At 33.2% G+C, this 20480-nt stretch overlaps 1 protein-coding gene across 1 annotated transcript; it reads left to right on the top strand.

Moving 5' to 3' along the window:
* The first annotated feature begins 4842 nt into the window (after nt 1–4842).
* On the top strand, nt 4843–17107 carry LOC138933406 (uncharacterized). Its single transcript, XM_070296081.1, has 6 exons — nt 4843–4867; nt 12921–14846; nt 14932–15228; nt 15771–16001; nt 16081–16542; nt 17011–17107. Exons 1-6 carry the CDS (start codon nt 4853–4855, stop codon nt 17029–17031), a joined length of 2952 nt encoding a protein of 983 aa, XP_070152182.1. The 5' UTR covers nt 4843–4852; the 3' UTR covers nt 17032–17107.
* Nucleotides 17108–20480: the final 3373 nt, after the last annotated feature.

The raw sequence follows: 20480 nt of genomic DNA, 5'->3' as shown, positions 1-20480 counted from the left end.
TAAAAATATGCTTTTCTATTTACAAAAAATGTAAATTATAAATTTATAAACAAATATAATAATATGCAGTTAAAATTATAAAAGAAAAATGTAATTATTGATATAGAATTAATAGGAATATTATTCTATATATTTACACTGTAATATACTTTCACATACAATATTTTTATTGATATAATTTTTAATAATCTCCTCTCTTAGCAATATGAATTCATCAATTTATTTGGTTTTGATTTTTGGTTTGGTTTTGTACGGAGAAAGCAGACATTTTACAACGTTTAATCATCTTTAAAGTGGTAAGCGCACTTGATCATCGTGTGAATGATTATAGCTCGTTTATAACGGTCGGAAATAATTAATCGCGAACAACAGTTGCACAATCGCATTGACCGAATCGCGCCTATAATGGATTGTATTAACGAGGAATTGTTACGTACTTTTATTATTTTCATTAAATTGAAAATAATGTCGCAGATGATGAAGTATGATTGTTAACCACTCGATAATCAAAAATCCGCTTGTTATTTTTTCTATTAGCCTATAACATTTAATTTATGCCGGAGAAATCTTTTTATGATTTGTAATTATAGATAATTATACTATCGCGCTACCCATACAGCACCGCAAGATTGCAATAACATTGCAGCAACATTTTTCTGCAAGATTGCAATATTGCAGAAACATTGCGAAATGTTGCTGCAACGTTGTTATGATATTGCAGCAACAGTAAAATGTCCGCCTACAGAAATATTGCAATATAATATTGCAGCAACATAGCAATATAATATATATGCAATAATGCTTTATGTATATATTTATCGACATAATATCCTTAACATATGAAAAAAATAATAAGAAATTAGGCCTATAAGAGTCAGGATCTAGCGTGTATATAGTTTTTCTGTATTATAATAATAACGAAATTATAAAATGTAAATTTTTCAGTACACATTCGACTTCCTTCAGTGACAGAGAATATCTAAGAGAAATAAGAAAAAACTCAATTTGTGCAATTGTGTAAATTCACAATTTCTTTGTATCCGAAATATTCAGATATCCGAATGCAAAAAGATTGTGGTGAATTTACGCATACAACGAGTTTTTTCATATCTCTCTTGTCTTTATATAATCTCAAGATTTATTTATTAAAATCTAAAGTATCTTGCATATTAGAAAATTATTATCAAATTTTTGATTTTATATAAGAATGGAAACTATTAAAAGAATTCTTAGTCCAATGTCTGAGCCCCTGTATTAGGATCATATCATACGACTTAAATTAACAAAAATAGTTATTATATCTTTTTAATCTTACTAGCCGCTCTTTGTAAACTTTATATAATCATCATGATTAAAAATTAAATGCGAAATAGATAGCGCAACATGCGCCGCTTAGTGGTAAACGAATGAACTAGCGATTATTGAATACTTCTTTTGTAATATTTTCGGAATGTTGCTGTAACATTGCTAAAGTTATATTGTAAAATAATGTCTTTGCAATATTTCTGCAACATTAAACTGCAATATGCAATATTACAATGTTGCAGCAATATTGTTGCAAGCTTCAGTGCTGTATAGGTACATATTCTCTTTTATCTTCTGTTCTCATTAAATGTATTATTATTCCGTGTAATATTTTTTACATATCTGAGAATTTTTTCTCTCCACCATCTTCTCGACCCATAATACCTCTGCTAATTCACTAAATATATATTTGTTACAATTAAGAGAAGATTATTTTGCAAAAATTATTTATTTCTGCACTTTAATAAATTGTTTAACAATTGTTAATGTTACACAATGATATACATTGGTTTCGATTTTCATACATTATTATATCTTATATATAGATTGTAATCCTATCTATGCGATATACTCTCCTGTGGAATTTGATTGTGTTGCGCATATGTATCTCTGTGGTGATACGCACTTCTCCGACGTAGGTTCGAACACTAGCGTGTTCGGGCACGTGAGATTACTCATCATGGTGTAACCGGTGCCGTTCCAATAACATAGAAAATACATCCTACAATACGGATCCTGTATCGGGAATCTGCCGTATCGTAAGCAGCGTGGGGTTTGTTGGCACGTAGTCGTATTTTTGGGCACGCATCTGCCCACGATGGGATCGAATATAGCAGAGCTGGCACACGACAGTGTTATCTTCGTCAGCGTCACGCCATTGTCTATGCACATGTAATAGTTCTTACATGTTCCGTCGTCGATTTCGAAGAACCCTACCTCGGTGCAGGTAGAGCTTGCCGTATTTTGAGTTCCGGCGATTTTGATCAGGCTGAAGCACAGAAGACACAAAAAAACAACAATTGGGAAACGTTCCATTGTCGCGTCACGTCGTGCCGAATCGATGTGACTGCGATTCGATTTATAATGCTATTTATAATGACGAGGTTTATGATTTGTAGTGTTATACGCTTGTTTATTAAGGAATTAATTAGGATATCGGGCAATGCAGCACATCTATATAATCTCAGTACACAGATAAGATGAAAAGACCTTGATGCAAATTGCGTATAAAATCTTGTCTGTACTCAATGTCTTGAAATTTTAATCTAAATTTTATCGTTGGATCTCTGTAGAAATTTAACTCTTCAACGTATTCGCTTACATTTTATTCCCTCTTATTTATCAAATTTAATATTACTTTTTAATTCAAATATAATAATTTATTAATTACGTATTGACTATATATTAACACATATTTAATCACTAATGCGATGCAATTAAAATATAACATTGTATGTCCAATGTCATTTAAAGTCAAGACGATACCTGGGCATCCCCAACGTTTCTTTTCAGGTGAAACGTTCGACAATTTAGAATGCGCCGTTTTTAACGCGACGGCCTTACAACGAGGAAATCGAGGGTGAATCTACGGAATACAAAATCGCCAGAAAGCGGCGAGAAAGTTGCGTATTGGGTTTAACGTCCTGGTGTTATTATATTGCAAGTTTCTATACGTGCTCGCGTTATACATGTATGCCGATTATGTGCGCATTCTGTATGTAATCATTCGATCAAAATAAGTCATCTTTCTATGTATTTCCCGTTTTCTCATATCAAACATTTATTTATTTTGCATCTTGCTATCGGTCTAAAAATCTTTATAATATATAATTTCAATTATCACATATATTGTATATACATTTTTTATATAAATTTATAATATATAATTTCAATTATTATATATATATATATAGGTATATACAGGGTGTCCCATTTTAAAGGACCCACTCAAATATCTCAGAAACACTGCGTTAAATCGAAAAATGTTTCAAACAAAACTTGTGTGGCTTCAAGGGGGCCATAAGATGGTGACAATGATTTGATCTTGGAAAATCATTTGAAGATCATGTGAAGGTCGACTTTAAAATCTTACATGGAAACTCCCATTTTTTATTTAGTATTCTTATAGCTGACATCGAGAGCTTTCCAAAACACTATAACTAAGTATTTTTTTATTAAATACTTTTTGAGTTATTTTATATTTTAATCTGACATCTTTGATATAAAAAATTAAATATCTCGTAAAATATTTATTTTTCGATAATTTTACCGTAATACTTCTATGTACAGAATAATAAGACAAATTAATTAGTGCCAAAAAAAAAAAACAAATAATTGTTTAAAAAAATACATTGTAAATAATTTTCTTAAAAACAATTTTTTTTTATACTAATTGATTTGTCTCATTATTCTGTACATAGAAGTATTACGGTAAGATTATCAAAAACTAAATATTTTACGAGATATTTAATTTTTTATATCAAAAGATGTCAGATTAAAATATAAAATAACTCAAAAAGTACTTAATAAAAAAATACTTTATTATAGTGTTTTGGAAAGTTCTCGAGGCAAGCTACAAGAATACTAAATAAAAAATGGGGGTTTCTATTTAAGATTTTAAAGTTGACCTTCACATGACCTTCAAATGATTTTCCAAGGTCAAATAATTGTCACCATCTTTTGGCCCCCTTGAAGCCACGCAACTTTTGTTTGAAACATTTTTCGATTTAAAGCAGTGTTTCTGAGATATTTGAGTGGGTCCTTTAAAATTGGACACCCTGTATATATACTTTTTAAATATCAAAACAAAAAAATGAATATATATCTTATACGCCAAAAAATGTTACACGTTACATAAAACTGACCAGCTATCATCATCCCCGGACAAAGAAACCATTATATCTGATCGACATTCCAACCCGACTGCAGGACCCTCGACTCCAGGTAGTTCTTTACAATATTTATCATCAGCATGATCAAAGGATGGGATTTTTTCCCAACAGGTAGAAAAAAATCCTTCGCTTTTTCCGTGGGTCCAGTTGTGGCCTGACAAAAAAAAAAAAAAAAAAAAAAACAGAGAGAGAGATCGGCCAAATTGCATACGGAGGGATCCTTGTTTTGGAGCGAGGGAAAGGTGCAACGGGAAGGGGAGAGAGGTATCAGATAGGAAGGAGAGAAGCGCAAATGTATATAAGTGACTTGGACCGAAGAGGCTTCAATGGGACTCTCTCTTTGACCCTGATCAAGTGCGCATCCTTCCTTCCTTCCATTTTCATTTTTTTTCCCATCTCCCTTCCCACGCGTGATCGTGCCGCGTTTCAGGATCCTGCGTCCTTCCACCTCAACCTTCACCTTCTCGCGACGAGAAACAGAATCGAATTGTCGTGTTTGTCGATCGCGAATTACGTGTTGTGACGATGCTACAAGGTTGACAGCTAGCGAATATCCGATTTGCTCTAGAAAAAAAATTCAGGACGAAGAGTGTGATTCTGATTTCACGTGCAAACTGTGACATGTTTCTGACAGAAAGATCCTGACTGTGGGAGAAATGGATGATCGAAGAGTAAGTAATACTACCAGTAAATAATCGTTAATTATCGTCGCTGTTCTGTCAGTATGTGATTGTTGAGTTGTTATTGCTGTTAGATTAAATTTCTCTGAATTTATGTGTGAAATATTTTATTCGTTAGTGTTGATGTTAATATACGTCAACAACTAACTGTCAAATTGTTATTAAATTATTAATTTTATTATCAGTTAGCAAACAAATTGTATATGAATGTAATCGTGAAAGTTTTTTAATAATCTGATACTTTTATTCTATACAATAAAAATATCCTGGAAATAAAATTTCAGGACTATATAGTAACAGTCGTATAGAATACTCGTTTTATTTATATAGTATATGTAGCATTAAATTATTTTATCGCGATAAAATATTAATTTTTGATTAAAAATGCAAATCGCTTTTCTTATTACGTTTCTAGGCCACTTTAATGAATTTAATGATGGATTATTTTAATATGTCATAAATCTACTATGCGATATAACGAGGCAAATCGTGTAGATTGCACGATTATAATATACCGAGAGTCATGGGAGCCTCGACGACATAGAAAAGACGTGTACCGCTTTCGAGTCTAATCTATATTGCATATGAATGAAATAAACGTGGACTTTCTGCATTTATATTAAACATCGTTTCATCAATTTCAACTCTTATATTCGCACATCTTATATTTGGTATACACAAATCGATTTATATTGATTAGGGATTTATAATACGGATATTGTAAAAAGCTTTGAAATACGAAGAATTATGAAAAAATAAAAAATAAAAATAAAAAATTGACAAGTCACAATTATTTTTCAAATATATAACAAAATATTTGTTGCCGAGGAATAATGCAATTGAAGGATATTTTATGCGTAAAATTAAATATATAAATAAATAAATTTATAAATTTTTTTATATAAAATTTATTTGTAAAAATTAAATTATATCTTTAATACAGTATATTGAGATATAAATTTTATTTATTGTAAATAATTGATAGTCAGAGATTCTCTCTAATTCTGAAAATTCATTTCTTTGGGCAAATCAATTCGATTTCATAAATCGGCGCCGATAATCTCAGAGAGTCACGTTCTTTAATTAATCAGGAGAGCGGAGTAGTATGTTAATGCGCGGCAGGCGTTATGTCTCGAGAGAGTCATGGCTGATTTATGCACACCGCGGAATCATGCGCGTCGGAACGACGAAGACGTATTGTATATGCCGCTTTCGAGGCGAACGATCAAGCGGTTTGGCACAGTGCCAGTCGAAGAGGGAAACTCTTTCGGACGACCTAAATCTGTCGCTTTCCGTTTGCCCGTTTCATCTAGTCTCGATTTCCAAAAAAAAAAAAAAAAAAAAAAAAAAACCGTGTACGGGAGCACAAACATTTTGTATATTATAACATTTCTATATTAATTGTAATTATACAAAATTATTATTTCAAAATTAACGGGAAGTGGAAACGAAGCATTACTTCCTGTCGGCTAAATTTGGAGTCAGCTGTTTGTTAACAAAAATGTAGAAATGATATTTGAGGTATGCTGTAAAAACTGAGGGACTTTTCATAAGTTAAGATGTAAATGTAAAAATAAATAATTGAATAATTATTTGTTATTCTAAAATAGCCATTACTGTGATAAAATATTAATTTTAAGCTCAGTTATTAAGAGATATTTGTATCAAATATTAAAATTTGATAGATTTTTTATTAAAGGAAATAATCTTCTTTTACGGGTTTATTACACTCGCAAAGAAGAACTGATTTTAATATTCTACCAATTATAAAATATTGTGTACATTTATAATATTATTTGAGATGAAAATCGAAAGTATTTTTCAATATTCTTTGCTTCTGTCAGTCATATTGCTGTTATTATTACACGAAGCTGCAGATTATATGTGTTTCAATTTTACTTATAATGTACAGTACTGATAACAGATAAATATATACAAAACACAAATACATATGAAAGAACGCGAGAGATCGTTTAAAGAAACGGACAGAAAAGATTTTAGACTTACTTTCTATTTACACGTATTTTATCCATCGAATTTTAAACAAAGTGTCATTATCTTTACAAAAACGTGCAATGTCTAAGCAAATACAAAAATATTTTTCTATTTTAATTATGTTTAAGATTCCGGTTGTTTGCTTTAATAATATCTTATTTGCGCGCAAGGTTTCTTACAATCTGTCAATATTAAGAGTCGAAATATTGTAGATGTGTCGCGGATATTTGCGAGTAATCTTTATTATGCTGCAATATTTATTTTCAACAATATTGGTTTGAAGTAAATGAGGAAAGTTAGCTAACAGAAATGTTTGCATCGACAAAATAAAGGTGAAGCCTCCTTCCATTTGTTAGACATATTCTTTCGTTACATTGCGTTGTCAACAATTTTTTAACGTATTCTTATACGTTTACCAGATTTTTGTATATTTTCGTTTTATTCTTGTTCTCTCTCCCTTTCTCTTTATAAGAATGTTTACACTACTTTTGTATGTGCTGTTTTTTTACTGTTACATATAATTTTATATTTTGCAAATATTTATGCAATCAAATTTTTTAGAATAAAAAAAGCTCCCGTGATAGAAGGTAGATATATTTCCATACTATTTTACAAACGAGATAATAAATTGTTGACATTTTTTTTTTCGCTCTCCAGGTTGACAATTTTAGTTAGTTATAATAAAACAATCAATTATATCAATTATATTTCGATTTTTTTACATTAATAGAATCATATGAGAAGTGAACGCAAATGTCATATATCTCCAACAATCGTCGAACTTGAGCAGAGTTCGCGATGTAAATACGATGCTTAGCTCTCTCTCTATCTTGACGCTCTTGTAATTGTCTTCTGCGCTGTTGAAGTACCGTTAGGGCTTGTCTTTTCTACAAGATCGCCGACACCTCCCGATTTTCACTCGACTATTCCCACGGGACGTTGCTCAGAAGAATTTAGACTCTGTCTTGAAAAGTGACAGCATAATCGTCATTATCTTTCTACAGTCTTATTCCGTTACATAGAGGGTGTCCCATTTTAAAGGACCCACTCAAATATCTCAGAAACACTGCGTTAAATCGAAAAATGTTTCAAACAAAAGTTGTGTGGCTTCAAGGGAGCCATAAGATGGTGACAATGATTTGATCTTGGAAAATCATTTGAAGGTCATGTGAAGGTCAATTTTAAAATCTTAAATAGAAACCCCTATTTTTTATTTAGTATTCTTATAGCTTGCCTCGAGAGCTTTCCAAAACACTATAATAAACTATTTTTTTATTCAGTACTTTTTGAATTATTTTATATTTTAATCTGACATCTTTTGATATAAAAAATTAAATATCTCATAAAATAGTTAGTTTTTGATAATCTTACCGTAACACTTTTATGTACAGAATAATGATACAAATCAATTAGTATAAAAAAATAATAGTTAAAAAAAAATTATTTACGATGTATTTTTTTAAACAATTATTTGTTTTTTGTTTGCACTAATTGATTTGTCTCATTATTCTGTACATAAAAGTATTACGGTAAGATTATCGAAAACTGAATATTTTATGAGATATTTAATTTTTTACATCAAAAGATGTCAGATTAAAATATAAAATAACTCAAAAAGTACTTAATGAAAAAATACTTTATTATAGTGTTTTGGAAAGCTCTCGATGTCAGTTACAAGAATACTAAATAAAAAATGGGGGTTTCTATTCAAGATTTTAAAGTTGACCTTCACATGACCTTCAAATGATTTTCCAAGGTCAAATCATTGTTACCATCTTACGGCCCCATTGAAGCCACGCAACTTTTGTTTGAAACATTTTTCGATTTAACGCAGTGTTTCTGAGATATTTGAGTGGGTCCTTTAAAATAGGACACCCTGTATACGTAATTTTAAAATCATTTTACAAGAAATGCGAATGTATACATACTTTTTAAAATATTCTAGAGATATAGAAATTTTCTTATGCACGCATTTTTTTCATAAAAATAATTTAACTGCATAATTGTGCCGCGCTAAAGAAAGTTTGTGCGGTCGCGGTCCTCGTTGAACAACATCGAGAGTCTCGCCTTTAAATATCGATCTCGTCGACGAACGATCTCGATATCACCTCGCTGCGAGGATCTCTCATAAACGCGATGATGACGATTTTATTTCGGCTGACGTTATCCCAGGCAATGAGAGCGCAGCCCCATTATCGGCAGCGGTTCGTCTCGATTAGCGATTGACATTCATTTTCCGACAAACGCGCGTGTTCGTCGCACGTGGGACACGCGCGTATGCATACGCACGGATTACAGGTGCGCGTGAGCGCGTTACATCGTCTTCTTTCGCGTTGTAGGTCTCGACTCGTAATACCCACAGCCCACTTACCTACATTACCTGTCGTATGAATGTGCGGGCGCTACATCCACGACATCGGCGACGAGTTCATGAGCGCAGTGGCGTAATCAATTTTAATAATTGATCATTTTAGTAATGAATTTCTGCGGCAGCGTGAGATGCTCTTAATGAGAGTTTTTATTTTTTTTTTCTAATAAACGTTATTGCAAGTTTCTAATAAATCTGCGATATTCATTTTATGTCTTTAATTCAACGTTATTATATCTTGATTATATGTAAGTATGATAATTGTTTGTATATTTATTAATACACAAACGATTATTCTTTATACCAGAGGTAAATTGCGATCGAAATCGATATAAAACAGCAGCTACACAAATGGAATCGTAATCTTCCATTCAAACGTGATTATCGGAGAAAGGAATCGATATATTAGTTACATGCTCGATATGATCGTTCGTCATAAATAGTCGATCGTGGAACCCGTGTGCTAAATCGATGCCCTCGTCCAGATGTTTTCTCATCGATCGCTAGTCGAGAAATCGGATCTATCCGCTTCCTAGTAGATTTTGACCTGTTCTTCTATCCTTGATTCCATCCTTGACTTAAGAGTGCGGAGTCACTATTATTCTCAATCCATGCTTGATTAATACCTGCCGGGTATCTGTAGCCTACTGACTTCTCTCATTAGCGTTCTTCTTAAAAAAAAAAAAAAAAACAGCTCTACATCATTTCACTCTGCTAAAAGTTGCACTATCACATAAAAAAAAGGACATTTATAGGAATAAATAGATTCACAGAAGATTCGTGTATATATTTAATTTAAAAAAATCTAATATATGTATACATGTCAAATTTTGAAGAAAATTTTCTTTTTATTCTATTATATTGGGTGATTGCATAAGTTCGTGCCCGATTTAAATACAAACTTCAATAGATTATATTTTAGAGAAAACACTTTTATTAATCAATTATATAGTCTCCATTCTTTTCTACAATGGTTTTCCAACGATCTATAAGCTTGTCGATTCCATTTTTGAAGAAAGAACTTGGTTTTTCTTGAAAAAAGTTTGTAAAGTGGTTTTCGACAGCTTCCTCGGAATTGAGATTCTTGCCATTTAAACTATTCTGCAAAAACCGGAACAGATAAAAATTTGAAGGCGCAATATCTGGAGAATATGGCGGGTGCTGCAGAATTTCCCATTGCAACTCCTGCAGTTTTCCTGCAGCTTATTCCTTTCAGTCAGGAGATGCGGCACCCACGTATCAAGCTTGGAAATGTATTCAAGCTTTTTTAAATGACGAAAAGCGGTTGAATTATCGATGTTCAGCCTCTCAGCAATATCCTCAGTTGTAATCCTTGGGTTTCTTTCCACTAAGGCATGCACAATGTCATCATCAATGCCAGAAGGCCGTCCAGAGCGGGGTTGATCCTCCATGTTGAAATCACCATTTCGAAATCTGCCAAACCACTTTTTGACTGTTCGGAGAGCAGGAGCGCGGTCCAAATAAACGCTTTGAATATTTTTTTGTGCAATCCCAACACTCACGCCTTTCCGAAATTCATATAGCATTACATGCCGCAAATGCACCTTTCGTTCTCCATTTTTAACGATTTCTCTTATGCACAAATGGACTTATCTGAACAATGTCTGACGCTAAATTGACATAAGACAACGTCATCTATTAGGTGTAAGCAACAATTACCACACGAAAACAATAGAACTCCGCCATGCAGCAACTTAATGCCATCTATGAAAATCGGGCACGAACTTATGCAATCATCCAATATAAAATTTATTGTTTAAAATATCTTTTTTTTTCTCTCTCTCTCTTTTTGTGAGAGATGTGTAATAATTTTGACTTTGCGTGTTACAATCATCAATTCGGAAATCAATTCATGTTAAATATCTATAAGCAACTGCCATAGGCAGAAGACGTGCTCTAGTCGGAAGTAATTTGCATAATGCGCGTTTGTATGCGACATCGTAATGTATTATTAGAGGCGCGTGTGTGCCTCCCTTTTTTTCGTTTCTTCACTTTCCTATGCGACTTCCGGTTCGCGGGACAAACACGGTCATCAACGACTACTCTCGTTCTCTCTCACAAGACACGCGAAGAACTAGCACGTGGAGTTCTCGCGGTCAATTAACGTGAGAGAATCCCAGCGCTATATGTGGGTGCTGCGCGAATCACAGCGGATTCCCGCTCTTTCTTCGACACTTCATTCGTTTTCCTCGCGGCCTTCTGCGATAAAGGTTTCCTTGTACCAGTTCTCCACTTGTCGCTATTTCCGAGAGAATAATTCGCATCGAATTTCATCATATTATTTTTATAGAGTTTTATTAATATATTTTTTACTTTATTGAAATAATTATATAATATTATTTAATTATATGTGTGCTATTATTGTGTATTTTGATATGCTATTCACGAATTATTTATTAGATTTCATTCGAAGATTTAATTTGTAGTAATCCAGAACACAAATATCACAAACACTATAATGTCTTAAAATAAATATATTATCACGATAGATTGAAGGATTATAGTAAATTCTAAAATCGATTAAAAAAATTTATAAAAAATTATATTTAAAGCGTACATTTTGGATTATTGACGTAATCATTAGATAATGATTTTATATACGTATAACCGAGTAAGTGAGTAATAGATGGAAGAAATTCGTACGAAGCAATTACTATGGAATTGAATCCGTGGCGCATTCTCAACCTTACATTGCATTCTATATGACCTCTTGTGCCATCGGTAATGACCGGCTGGCTTAGAATCTCTTCAAGAGAAGGATGATTGCTGGGTTTTATATTGGTTAAATAGGTCGAAGAGCATCGGACGACATTTACGAGTGCTTTTCTCTCATCTAGAAAGCCAATTTTGAAATTAGTCAGGTACGTCGGGCGAAATCCGTGTTATGTTTAGTTTAATAACAAGTGTGAAAACTAAAAGTTACTGCTTGTAGCGATTTGAAAAACGCTTCAAACTGCCACCAATTGTGTTTCGCTTAACGATTTTTGCGTCGCAGCAATACGTTGTTCGTTTCTTGCATAAATTACGTATAGCAAGCGTAAAACGGGGTAATCAGCTGCATCCAGGACTAAAGAGAGGGAAACCAAGTCCAACGAGGACTCCATTCTAAAATAACAAGGGAGAAGACGTCTAGTTTCGCGCACGGCATACATAATTCTCGGTAGAATGATTCCCACGATGCGACCTAGTTTGTTCTACCGCACGTTTATTCCACCGTCGTGTCATTGGTTGTTGCGGAAAGTCTACATAATAATATAATGCATACAAGCTTTCGTCTGTCGAATGATACCTAGAATATCGACGAGGAGAAAAGAAATTGTTAGTATGTATCTAACGACTTTAACAACTGAACGATTTTGTCATTTTTATTCTCCTGCTTGCTTTTATTGTTTAGGAGTAATTGTGTAGAGAAAATTTCGATTCTACTGATAAATATTTTCTTCAATAAGTTTAATACGATAACTCTTCACTTTTATATCTTTCATTGTTTTTAAATTTAATTATATAATAGCAAAATATATTCTAGCAAAAATTTGCAGATTCTCTTTCTCTCTCTTTCTTTCTCTAAATTAACAATATTATTTTCTGCAAATAAAATTACTATTTTTAATAAATCTTCCCTGTTTTTCTTTGTTGTAAAGCAATAATTTGATATTTCAGGCCTTGCCATTCTTACTGCTAGTGATCTGCGCAATCAGCGCGGCCTCTATCATCAGGAATGGCCGGGGCGGCCCCAACAATATTCGACGCATTCGCAGAATCAATCTGAGCGAATATCTCGTTCCACCGCCACTGCCAAGGTTTCATCCACCGGGTAGAGTCGCAAGATTGGTTACCCCTCAACCGACTGAGGCGCCAGGGTACTTTGCGCGGTTTATGAATTGGTTCAATCCCTTCGGTATCGGTTCTTCGTCAAATACCCCGCCGTTGTCACCACCACCACCACCACCACCATCACCACCACTACAACTCCCCCATACCGAAACTGCGTATTCTGCATCACCGAATTTTATACCTTCTTCAGCTCCAGCGGAGATCTATGGCGGCCCCTCTCCTGCGACTTATGACAGACCACCTCCTCCTTTGTCCTCCCTCAACAATCATCCGGGATATCCCTCTTCGAACAAGGCAAAAAACTGCAATCCCTGCAACAAAGTTCCATGGATACCGATACAGCACGGTGATTATTCTCATTCGGGAGATTCTTCCTTCGTATTGTCGCCACCACCACCGCCCCCTCAATTATCGCCATCATTAAATGGCGAATATCTGCCACCCAGAAATCACGAGGTACCTTACGACGCTCATCATGCTGCTTCGCAAGAAGTTAGAGCTCCAGATTTTTCTTTCGCACCATCATTGCCCAGTGGACAAGACGGATCTTTCATTAGTCCGCTGCCAAATCCGCATCTGTATCCTGGAGCAATGCCACCGCTCTTCAAGGCGGATGATTTCAATCATCCTGTACAAGCCGTTCCCAACAGTAACTCGGAGTATCTTGATGCACCACCATCATCGTCATCTGTTTTTGGAGATGTTAGATCCACGGGAAATGACACTTTTCCGAGTACAGCGCAACTCAATTTTAACAGTGAAGCGATCGTTCGTCCAGATTTTTCAAATTCTGATCCAGGAGCGAGGCATCAAGAATTAGGATATACTAATTCTGACGTAAACAATCCTGGCGCAAGCAATGGATGGTTCGAGCATTTTAATGCTCAAAATTATAGCGCGCACGGTGATCTATCTCCTAGCGGAACTCAGGTGTCGCGTGGTCATTCTGATCTTATACCAGACCAGCAAAGATTTGAAAATACCGCAACTCAAAGTTCACTTGATTCTCTAAGTCATCAAACATCGTTTGACAATCCCGGTGTTCTAATCGATCAAAATCCTCCCAGCAGTTACGGAATATCCGGTCTCGATCGAATACCGGGCAACCTTGAGCATCAATACAATGATTTGTCCTCCAGCGCCAACGTCGTTGAAGACTCTCGCGCACCTTTGCGCGTTACAGATGGATCTTCCGGAAAGATTGAAGATTCAATACATTTTGAGGAGTCACTGTTGCTAGATTTCACGCACAAGGATGAAAGTCGGACGGACTCGTCCTCGATACCGCCGACCTCTAACGCGTTCACAGACTCTACGAATATCGAGACTGCCGGGACGACTTTGACGCTTGACGATGAGATCTTTGAAACACGTCGCGACATTACTACAACAGAACCTTATCTTTCCACGGATCGCTTCCAGACGATCAATTTTCTAACATTCTCAGAGGAATCGAAGATTAACGACAGTGCAACACAAAACTCCAATGGAGATCTCCATGATCATAAAGCTCTTCGGGGGCAAGACGTTTCCTATATTCCGCCAACTGATCAGATTGGATATTTATGGTCAAGCGTCGTATCGACGACTTCAAGAGATACGGAGAGCGGAGGACTTTGGAATACTCTGAACTCTGCATTGAATTCTTATAACGATGTAGCGGAGGAAACATTGAATCAAAATTTGAATTATAAATCGAAAGATATGAATAAAACATTCACAAAACAGCAAGACGCAAAGAGGAACAAACAGGTGATATGACTAAATGGAAGAACATGTTTTAAAAAGAAAATCGCCTTAATAATTACTATGATCTAATTTTTTTTATTAAATTTAGGTACAGCTCATTATTCCCTACACGTCACAATACACACCACTTCCGTTCTATTCATCACACGGACGAAATCACGATCGAAAGGCTTTGAATTTTGCGAGTGAATCCAATCATGACAAGTATTTTAGCGAGGAATCAAAAAATAGTGTCAAAGTGATCAGTCTTCCAAACTCTTCGTATACTCGGCCGACTACTTCGGGATTATTGGCAGATATTACTAGGAAATCAGTCGGTACTAAAGAAAACAACTCCATAGACGTACATAAATTGCAAAAGAATATTGATAATTGGACGATACAGGTACGTGCCATATTATTTAAATAAATACTTTTTTAATAAATAAATAAGATAATGAATAAAATTTTTAATTCTACAGTGTATAATGCGTAATGTTGAGACTATTAAACTAAATGTAATAAATGATGGATTCTAATATATAGAAAGATATTGGTTACAAATAATATTATTTTATTATTTTTTTTGTAACACATCAAACATCACAATGAAAAATTTATTTCTTATCTATCAAAAGATATTTTAAGCATAAATTTTCAATGAATAGTAATAATATTATTTTAATTTTATCCTTTATATAAAATAAAAATATATTGCATAATTGCATAAAGTTTTTAAATTTGTTGATCTTTTCAAAACATTTTTTCTTGTCTTATTATGTATCTTTTAGACCCAGCATTACTACTGGCGGATTTTATTTTAAATTACAAAAATAATTTTAATTAAATAAATAATTTCGATTATTGTCAAAAATTACAATGATGATTCTAGTACATATATATACGAAAGCACGATAACGATAAATGTATTTTTTATGTTTAATTTAGGAATATTCGAAGGGTACAACTGCCGCTAGTACAGTTTCGCCTAGTTCGATCAATCCGTATCTTTTCCCTTCAAAGCAGATTCCTGATGAATATTTGACGACCACCGAACCTGTTAATCGTATTGGTTCTTACGACGATAACGTTAAAACTTTTACTTTGGCCGGATTCAGTTTCAACGATTTAGACTACAAAGGTTCGGCCAGCAACCATGTAGAAGGAGCGCGAATAGAAGTAATTAATCAAAATTTTGTGGAAATATCAATATCAAGAAATAATGCTTTATCTTTCTTCGATGTGTCTCCTGTTTAAGGTAATCAAAAATTCAAAGTCGACTGAGAATTCTACTGACATTTCCACCGCATCCACAAAGAATGACAACACATGGCAGGGCTTCTCCGTGGATATTTCTCCGGTGAATAAGGAACGCGTCTACGTGGTGACGCCTCAGCCTATCATGACTACTCCTAAATCGAATTCTGTTGATAAGAGGAAAGAAAAAGCTGTGAAAGAAGCAGACAGAAATTCGAAAGTCTTGCAAACGGAGACGAAGATAACCAAGAAGAAGTCCGATACGTTCGAGTCAATCGAGAAAGCCTATCAAGTGCTACCTCAGGCTGTGAACAACTTGGCTGTGGCTTCCACGGGTCCAGAAAGCGTTCCCTTGTGGGGTATCATGGAGCACGAGGAATTTGCGTCGCTCGACGAGAATGAACACGAGAGCGAGGACAGTGAATCTCCTGAAACTCCCGTGCTGTATGCTGGGCACTCAAAGGTATATATAATTATATCATATATATAATTTATAATTATATTCTTTATTTAAATTATTTTATTTTTGCCTATTTTAATTATTACTTTTTATTTTATGAGAAATTATTTATTTTTTTTGATTTTTCACACGCTAGACTTTTTTACTAGACGCATTGTTTTAATACTAATCTATTTTTTTGAATATTTATATTTTTCCCACAAATTTCATTGATAATATGTCTGGATAATAAAGTACAATATGTATGGAATAAATAATTTTTATTAATATTGTTGTATAATTTTATATTATAACCTACGACTATACCCATTATTCTATATTTAGGCATTATTCTATATTTTTGAAAAGTATATTTTTTGCAATTTTCTATATTTTTCTACATCTTTTGATTGTTGAGATATTATATATACTTTTATTTTTACTGTAAGCAATAAAACTTTTTCGATAATATTTAATTTTTTTGTTTTGTAGGTATCACGTGCCAGCCGATGACGGATTAATAGTGAAAAATGTTCAAAAGGATTATTCATGCATGCGCAGACAATACTGATGATACGTTTTAGTGAAAGATGAGTGATTGTGAACAGTTATTTTATCATAAAATAGAGTTCTTCGATCATATTTCGACCAAATTTTTTTATTTAACAATATTTAATGCAAATCGGTGAACTCTCTTTCTCTCTCTCTCTCTCTCTCTCTTTCTTTGTTTTTCTACTTTGATTCTACGTATGTGCGTAAGTGATTATTGTGGCCAGTGTACCGGATAAATGTATTTTGTAATCCGAACTATGTGTATCTTCATAAGTTTTTTTATAAGTAGTACAATAAGCAGGGTTGGGAAGTAACGCGTTACTTGTAACGCGTTACAGTTACTTTTTTTCGCTAACTGTAACGGTAATGGCGTTACAAATTTTATTTGTAACGGAAAAAGTAACTTCGTTACATTTTTCGGTAACGAGTAACGAATTTAACATTTACTTTTATCGTTACTTTTTTCAAATTTTTTGATTTATTTAAGATATTATTCTTGCTATTGTGCGTGATAAAATTTTTATCTTAACCGTAAAGCCATAAGCAAATCGACCAATTAGCATTCTTATTATGTTGTAATCTCATTTACTACCAATTCTAAGTACCTTGCAACGAAAATTAGAAAATCTCAATAAATCTGACCTTATAGATTGCCATTCATTAGTTGAAGCTATTCAGCAAGGTTTAAATAAAAGGTAACTTATTAATTTGATTAATACATATGTTATTTAATTTTAAATAAGGATTTAATTGAAAAATATTATTTTATTTTAAACTATTGATTCAAAAGTATTAATTTCAATAAAACAAACAATGTCGCTTAATTTACTATAGTTGATTTTAAATTTCTTACAATATTTGAAACAAAAGAATTAATAATAGCAGCATGTTTACATCCAAAATTTAAGTTAAACTGGTTAACCGGAGAAAAAAGAAAACGTGCTGAAAATTACTTGGAGGATTTATTGGGAATTCGATCAACTGAAAATTCTTCAAAAGCTGGAAAATCTGACGATCACGATGATTTTTTCATTTTTGAGCAAAAAACGGTGCAAAATGAATCTGAACAAGAAGAATTACAACGGTTTTTAAAATCAAATAATTGTAATATAGAAATGTTAAACGACTATCCAAAACTTAAAAAACTTTTTATTAAATATAATACAGCTCTACCAAGCAGTGCATCTGTAGAAAGAATGTTTAGCATCGGTGGCTCTGTATTAACACCACAAAGAGGGCATTTAAATGATGATACTATGGAGCAACAAATTTTATTAAAATTTAATAAAGAATTTCGATAAAATTTAATCATTTATTTTGTAATAAACCTTGAATAAAATCTTGCTTACAATTTTTTAAAAGTTTTTCTTATGCAAAATAATTTATTAGTTTGTATTGTAAAAAAGTAACGGAAATTGTAACGACTCGTTACTTTTTAGTAACTGTAACGGTAACGAGTTATTTTTTAAAATTAGTAACGAGTAACGGTAACGAGTTACTTTTTAGAAAAAATAACGGTAACGGTAACGAGTTACTTTTATAAAGTAACTTTCCCAACCCTGACAATAAGTCTAAAAACAAGAAATAAGCCTAGGAGGAACTATGATAGTACGGCATATATTTGCATTAAGTTGTCGTTACAACTTTTGCAAAGTGGTTGGAAACCAATATTTCAAATACAGAGAGAATGTCAATTTATATATGTGTAAATAAGTTACATAATAATTTTAATAATTCTCATTTTGATAATTCTCTCTTTTACAAGAGAACTATGCTGTCCTTTGATAGTACAATCGTACTTAAGTTACTTGGATTAAGATAAACAAATAAGGAATACATCGTAATCTTTTTTATATTAAATTAATGTGTTCTTAGAAATTTGCTTTTTTATTATTTTAAAACGTGTTTTTTCAAGTCGAGTTTTCTTCTACAAAAATGTCGAGAAAAATTATCGAAACGAGTTAATACAATAGCGAATATTTTCTATCGATCAATTAGGTTAGTATGTGTTACACAAACTGGGTTTTAAGCTTTCCTTTCCCGAAGTGTTTTGTTCAATTCTGTAAGTTAAATCAGGTGAGTTTAAGGTCAATTTTCTCAGAAGCTATTGTTCATGTTAAACACTTTCGAATGCAAAAGATTTCTCGCAGTCGTACCTAGCTTGAAATAAATGATGTTTCAGCGTAATATAAAAACAATAATGAATAATGAATAATAGAAAATGCGCGCAACGCGCGAATAATAAATGTTAATTTATCTGATTTGTTTATAAATATAAAAAATTAATATATTTTTATTTCCACAACAAATTAACAGAATTATACGAAAGCGATGTATTAAATATTATTCTATATTTTTTTGCACAATGCAAAACGTAATAATCTTGTGATAATATGCCATTGATATATTATAAATCATATTTACAGCGTAAGATACTTAAAACTCGTACGAACTTTCTCATTTTAATTTTAGAAAATTGCAGGTGCGGTTGTTTTGAAATACAATCGCGTTTACGGCTATTTGAATTTGTCCTTTATGCATTTGCCAACCACGTACGGTCATCACTTTCGCCGATTTCGTAAAGCTGGACTTCCGTCAAAAAGTGTCACGACTATTTGAGCATTGCTGCAACTAAATATACGTTCGTACGTGATATACATGTATGCATATCACGCAAGTCATCCTCTTCCGACTGTACGGTGAAAGGGGATTTTGTATCGCGAATTTCGAGATCATTTTTTTTTGTCCGTTTCAAGTAAAGAATCGTATAGCGAAGGAATAATATAGTACTTGAATATTACATATATATTTGACAAAAATATTTTATACGCGTATACGCTGTTTTTTTTTTCACACTCAGGAAAGATATAATTTTGATGCGAGAAATCAAAGTATTTCTGTGCTTTATTTTTATTCTCAAGTCGTTACACGTTGAGAGAAAATTAAGTGACATCGCGCGTACATCGGAACTCTCGCATGTCATGAAAAAGATGTTACATTTAACGAGTAAAGATCTGACGCGAGAATAGAGGAATCTTCAACATTGTTGAAGAGATTGGCCGGCTTGATGCAACATTATCTACATTTCATTGACCTTCAAACTTCCTTTTCAGATCTCTTCAGGAAGATCACACGTCGCAAGACGTGAGAATTCCCGCCGGAAAATAATGGGAAAGGTGTTCCATTGTCTACTGCAGTTGTCTGTCTTTAAAGACTCGAGTCGTCTCGAGACGATTAGCGCTCTAATTGGATTCATTTCTATGGTAAATGATGTCGAACAAGAACACGACCTTAATCGCGGTTGAGGAAATTTAATAAGCTGCCTAAGAATTTTTAATAAAATATATTTGATTAACTACATGCTTTTATTAATCTTTTTTTTATCGAGTTTGGAATTCATTCACAATGTA

This window comes from Polyergus mexicanus, unplaced genomic scaffold (genome assembly GCF_030449975.1).
Source record: "Polyergus mexicanus isolate NDT 795.1 unplaced genomic scaffold, iyPolMexi1.0 SCAF_5, whole genome shotgun sequence".
In the NCBI taxonomy this organism is placed as follows: domain Eukaryota; kingdom Metazoa; phylum Arthropoda; class Insecta; order Hymenoptera; family Formicidae; genus Polyergus; species Polyergus mexicanus.
The sequence above is the reverse complement of the archived record's forward strand: the minus strand, read 5'-3'. Positions and strand labels throughout refer to the sequence as shown.

Coding starts and splice junctions, on each gene's coding strand:
- LOC138933406 (XM_070296081.1), top strand. Junction 14,847..14,931: donor ACGCAAAGAGGAACAAACAG/GTGATATGACTA, acceptor TATTAAATTTAG/GTACAGCTCATTATTCCCTA. Junction 16,002..16,080: donor TAGAAGGAGCGCGAATAGAA/GTAATTAATCAA, acceptor CTCCTGTTTAAG/GTAATCAAAAATTCAAAGTC.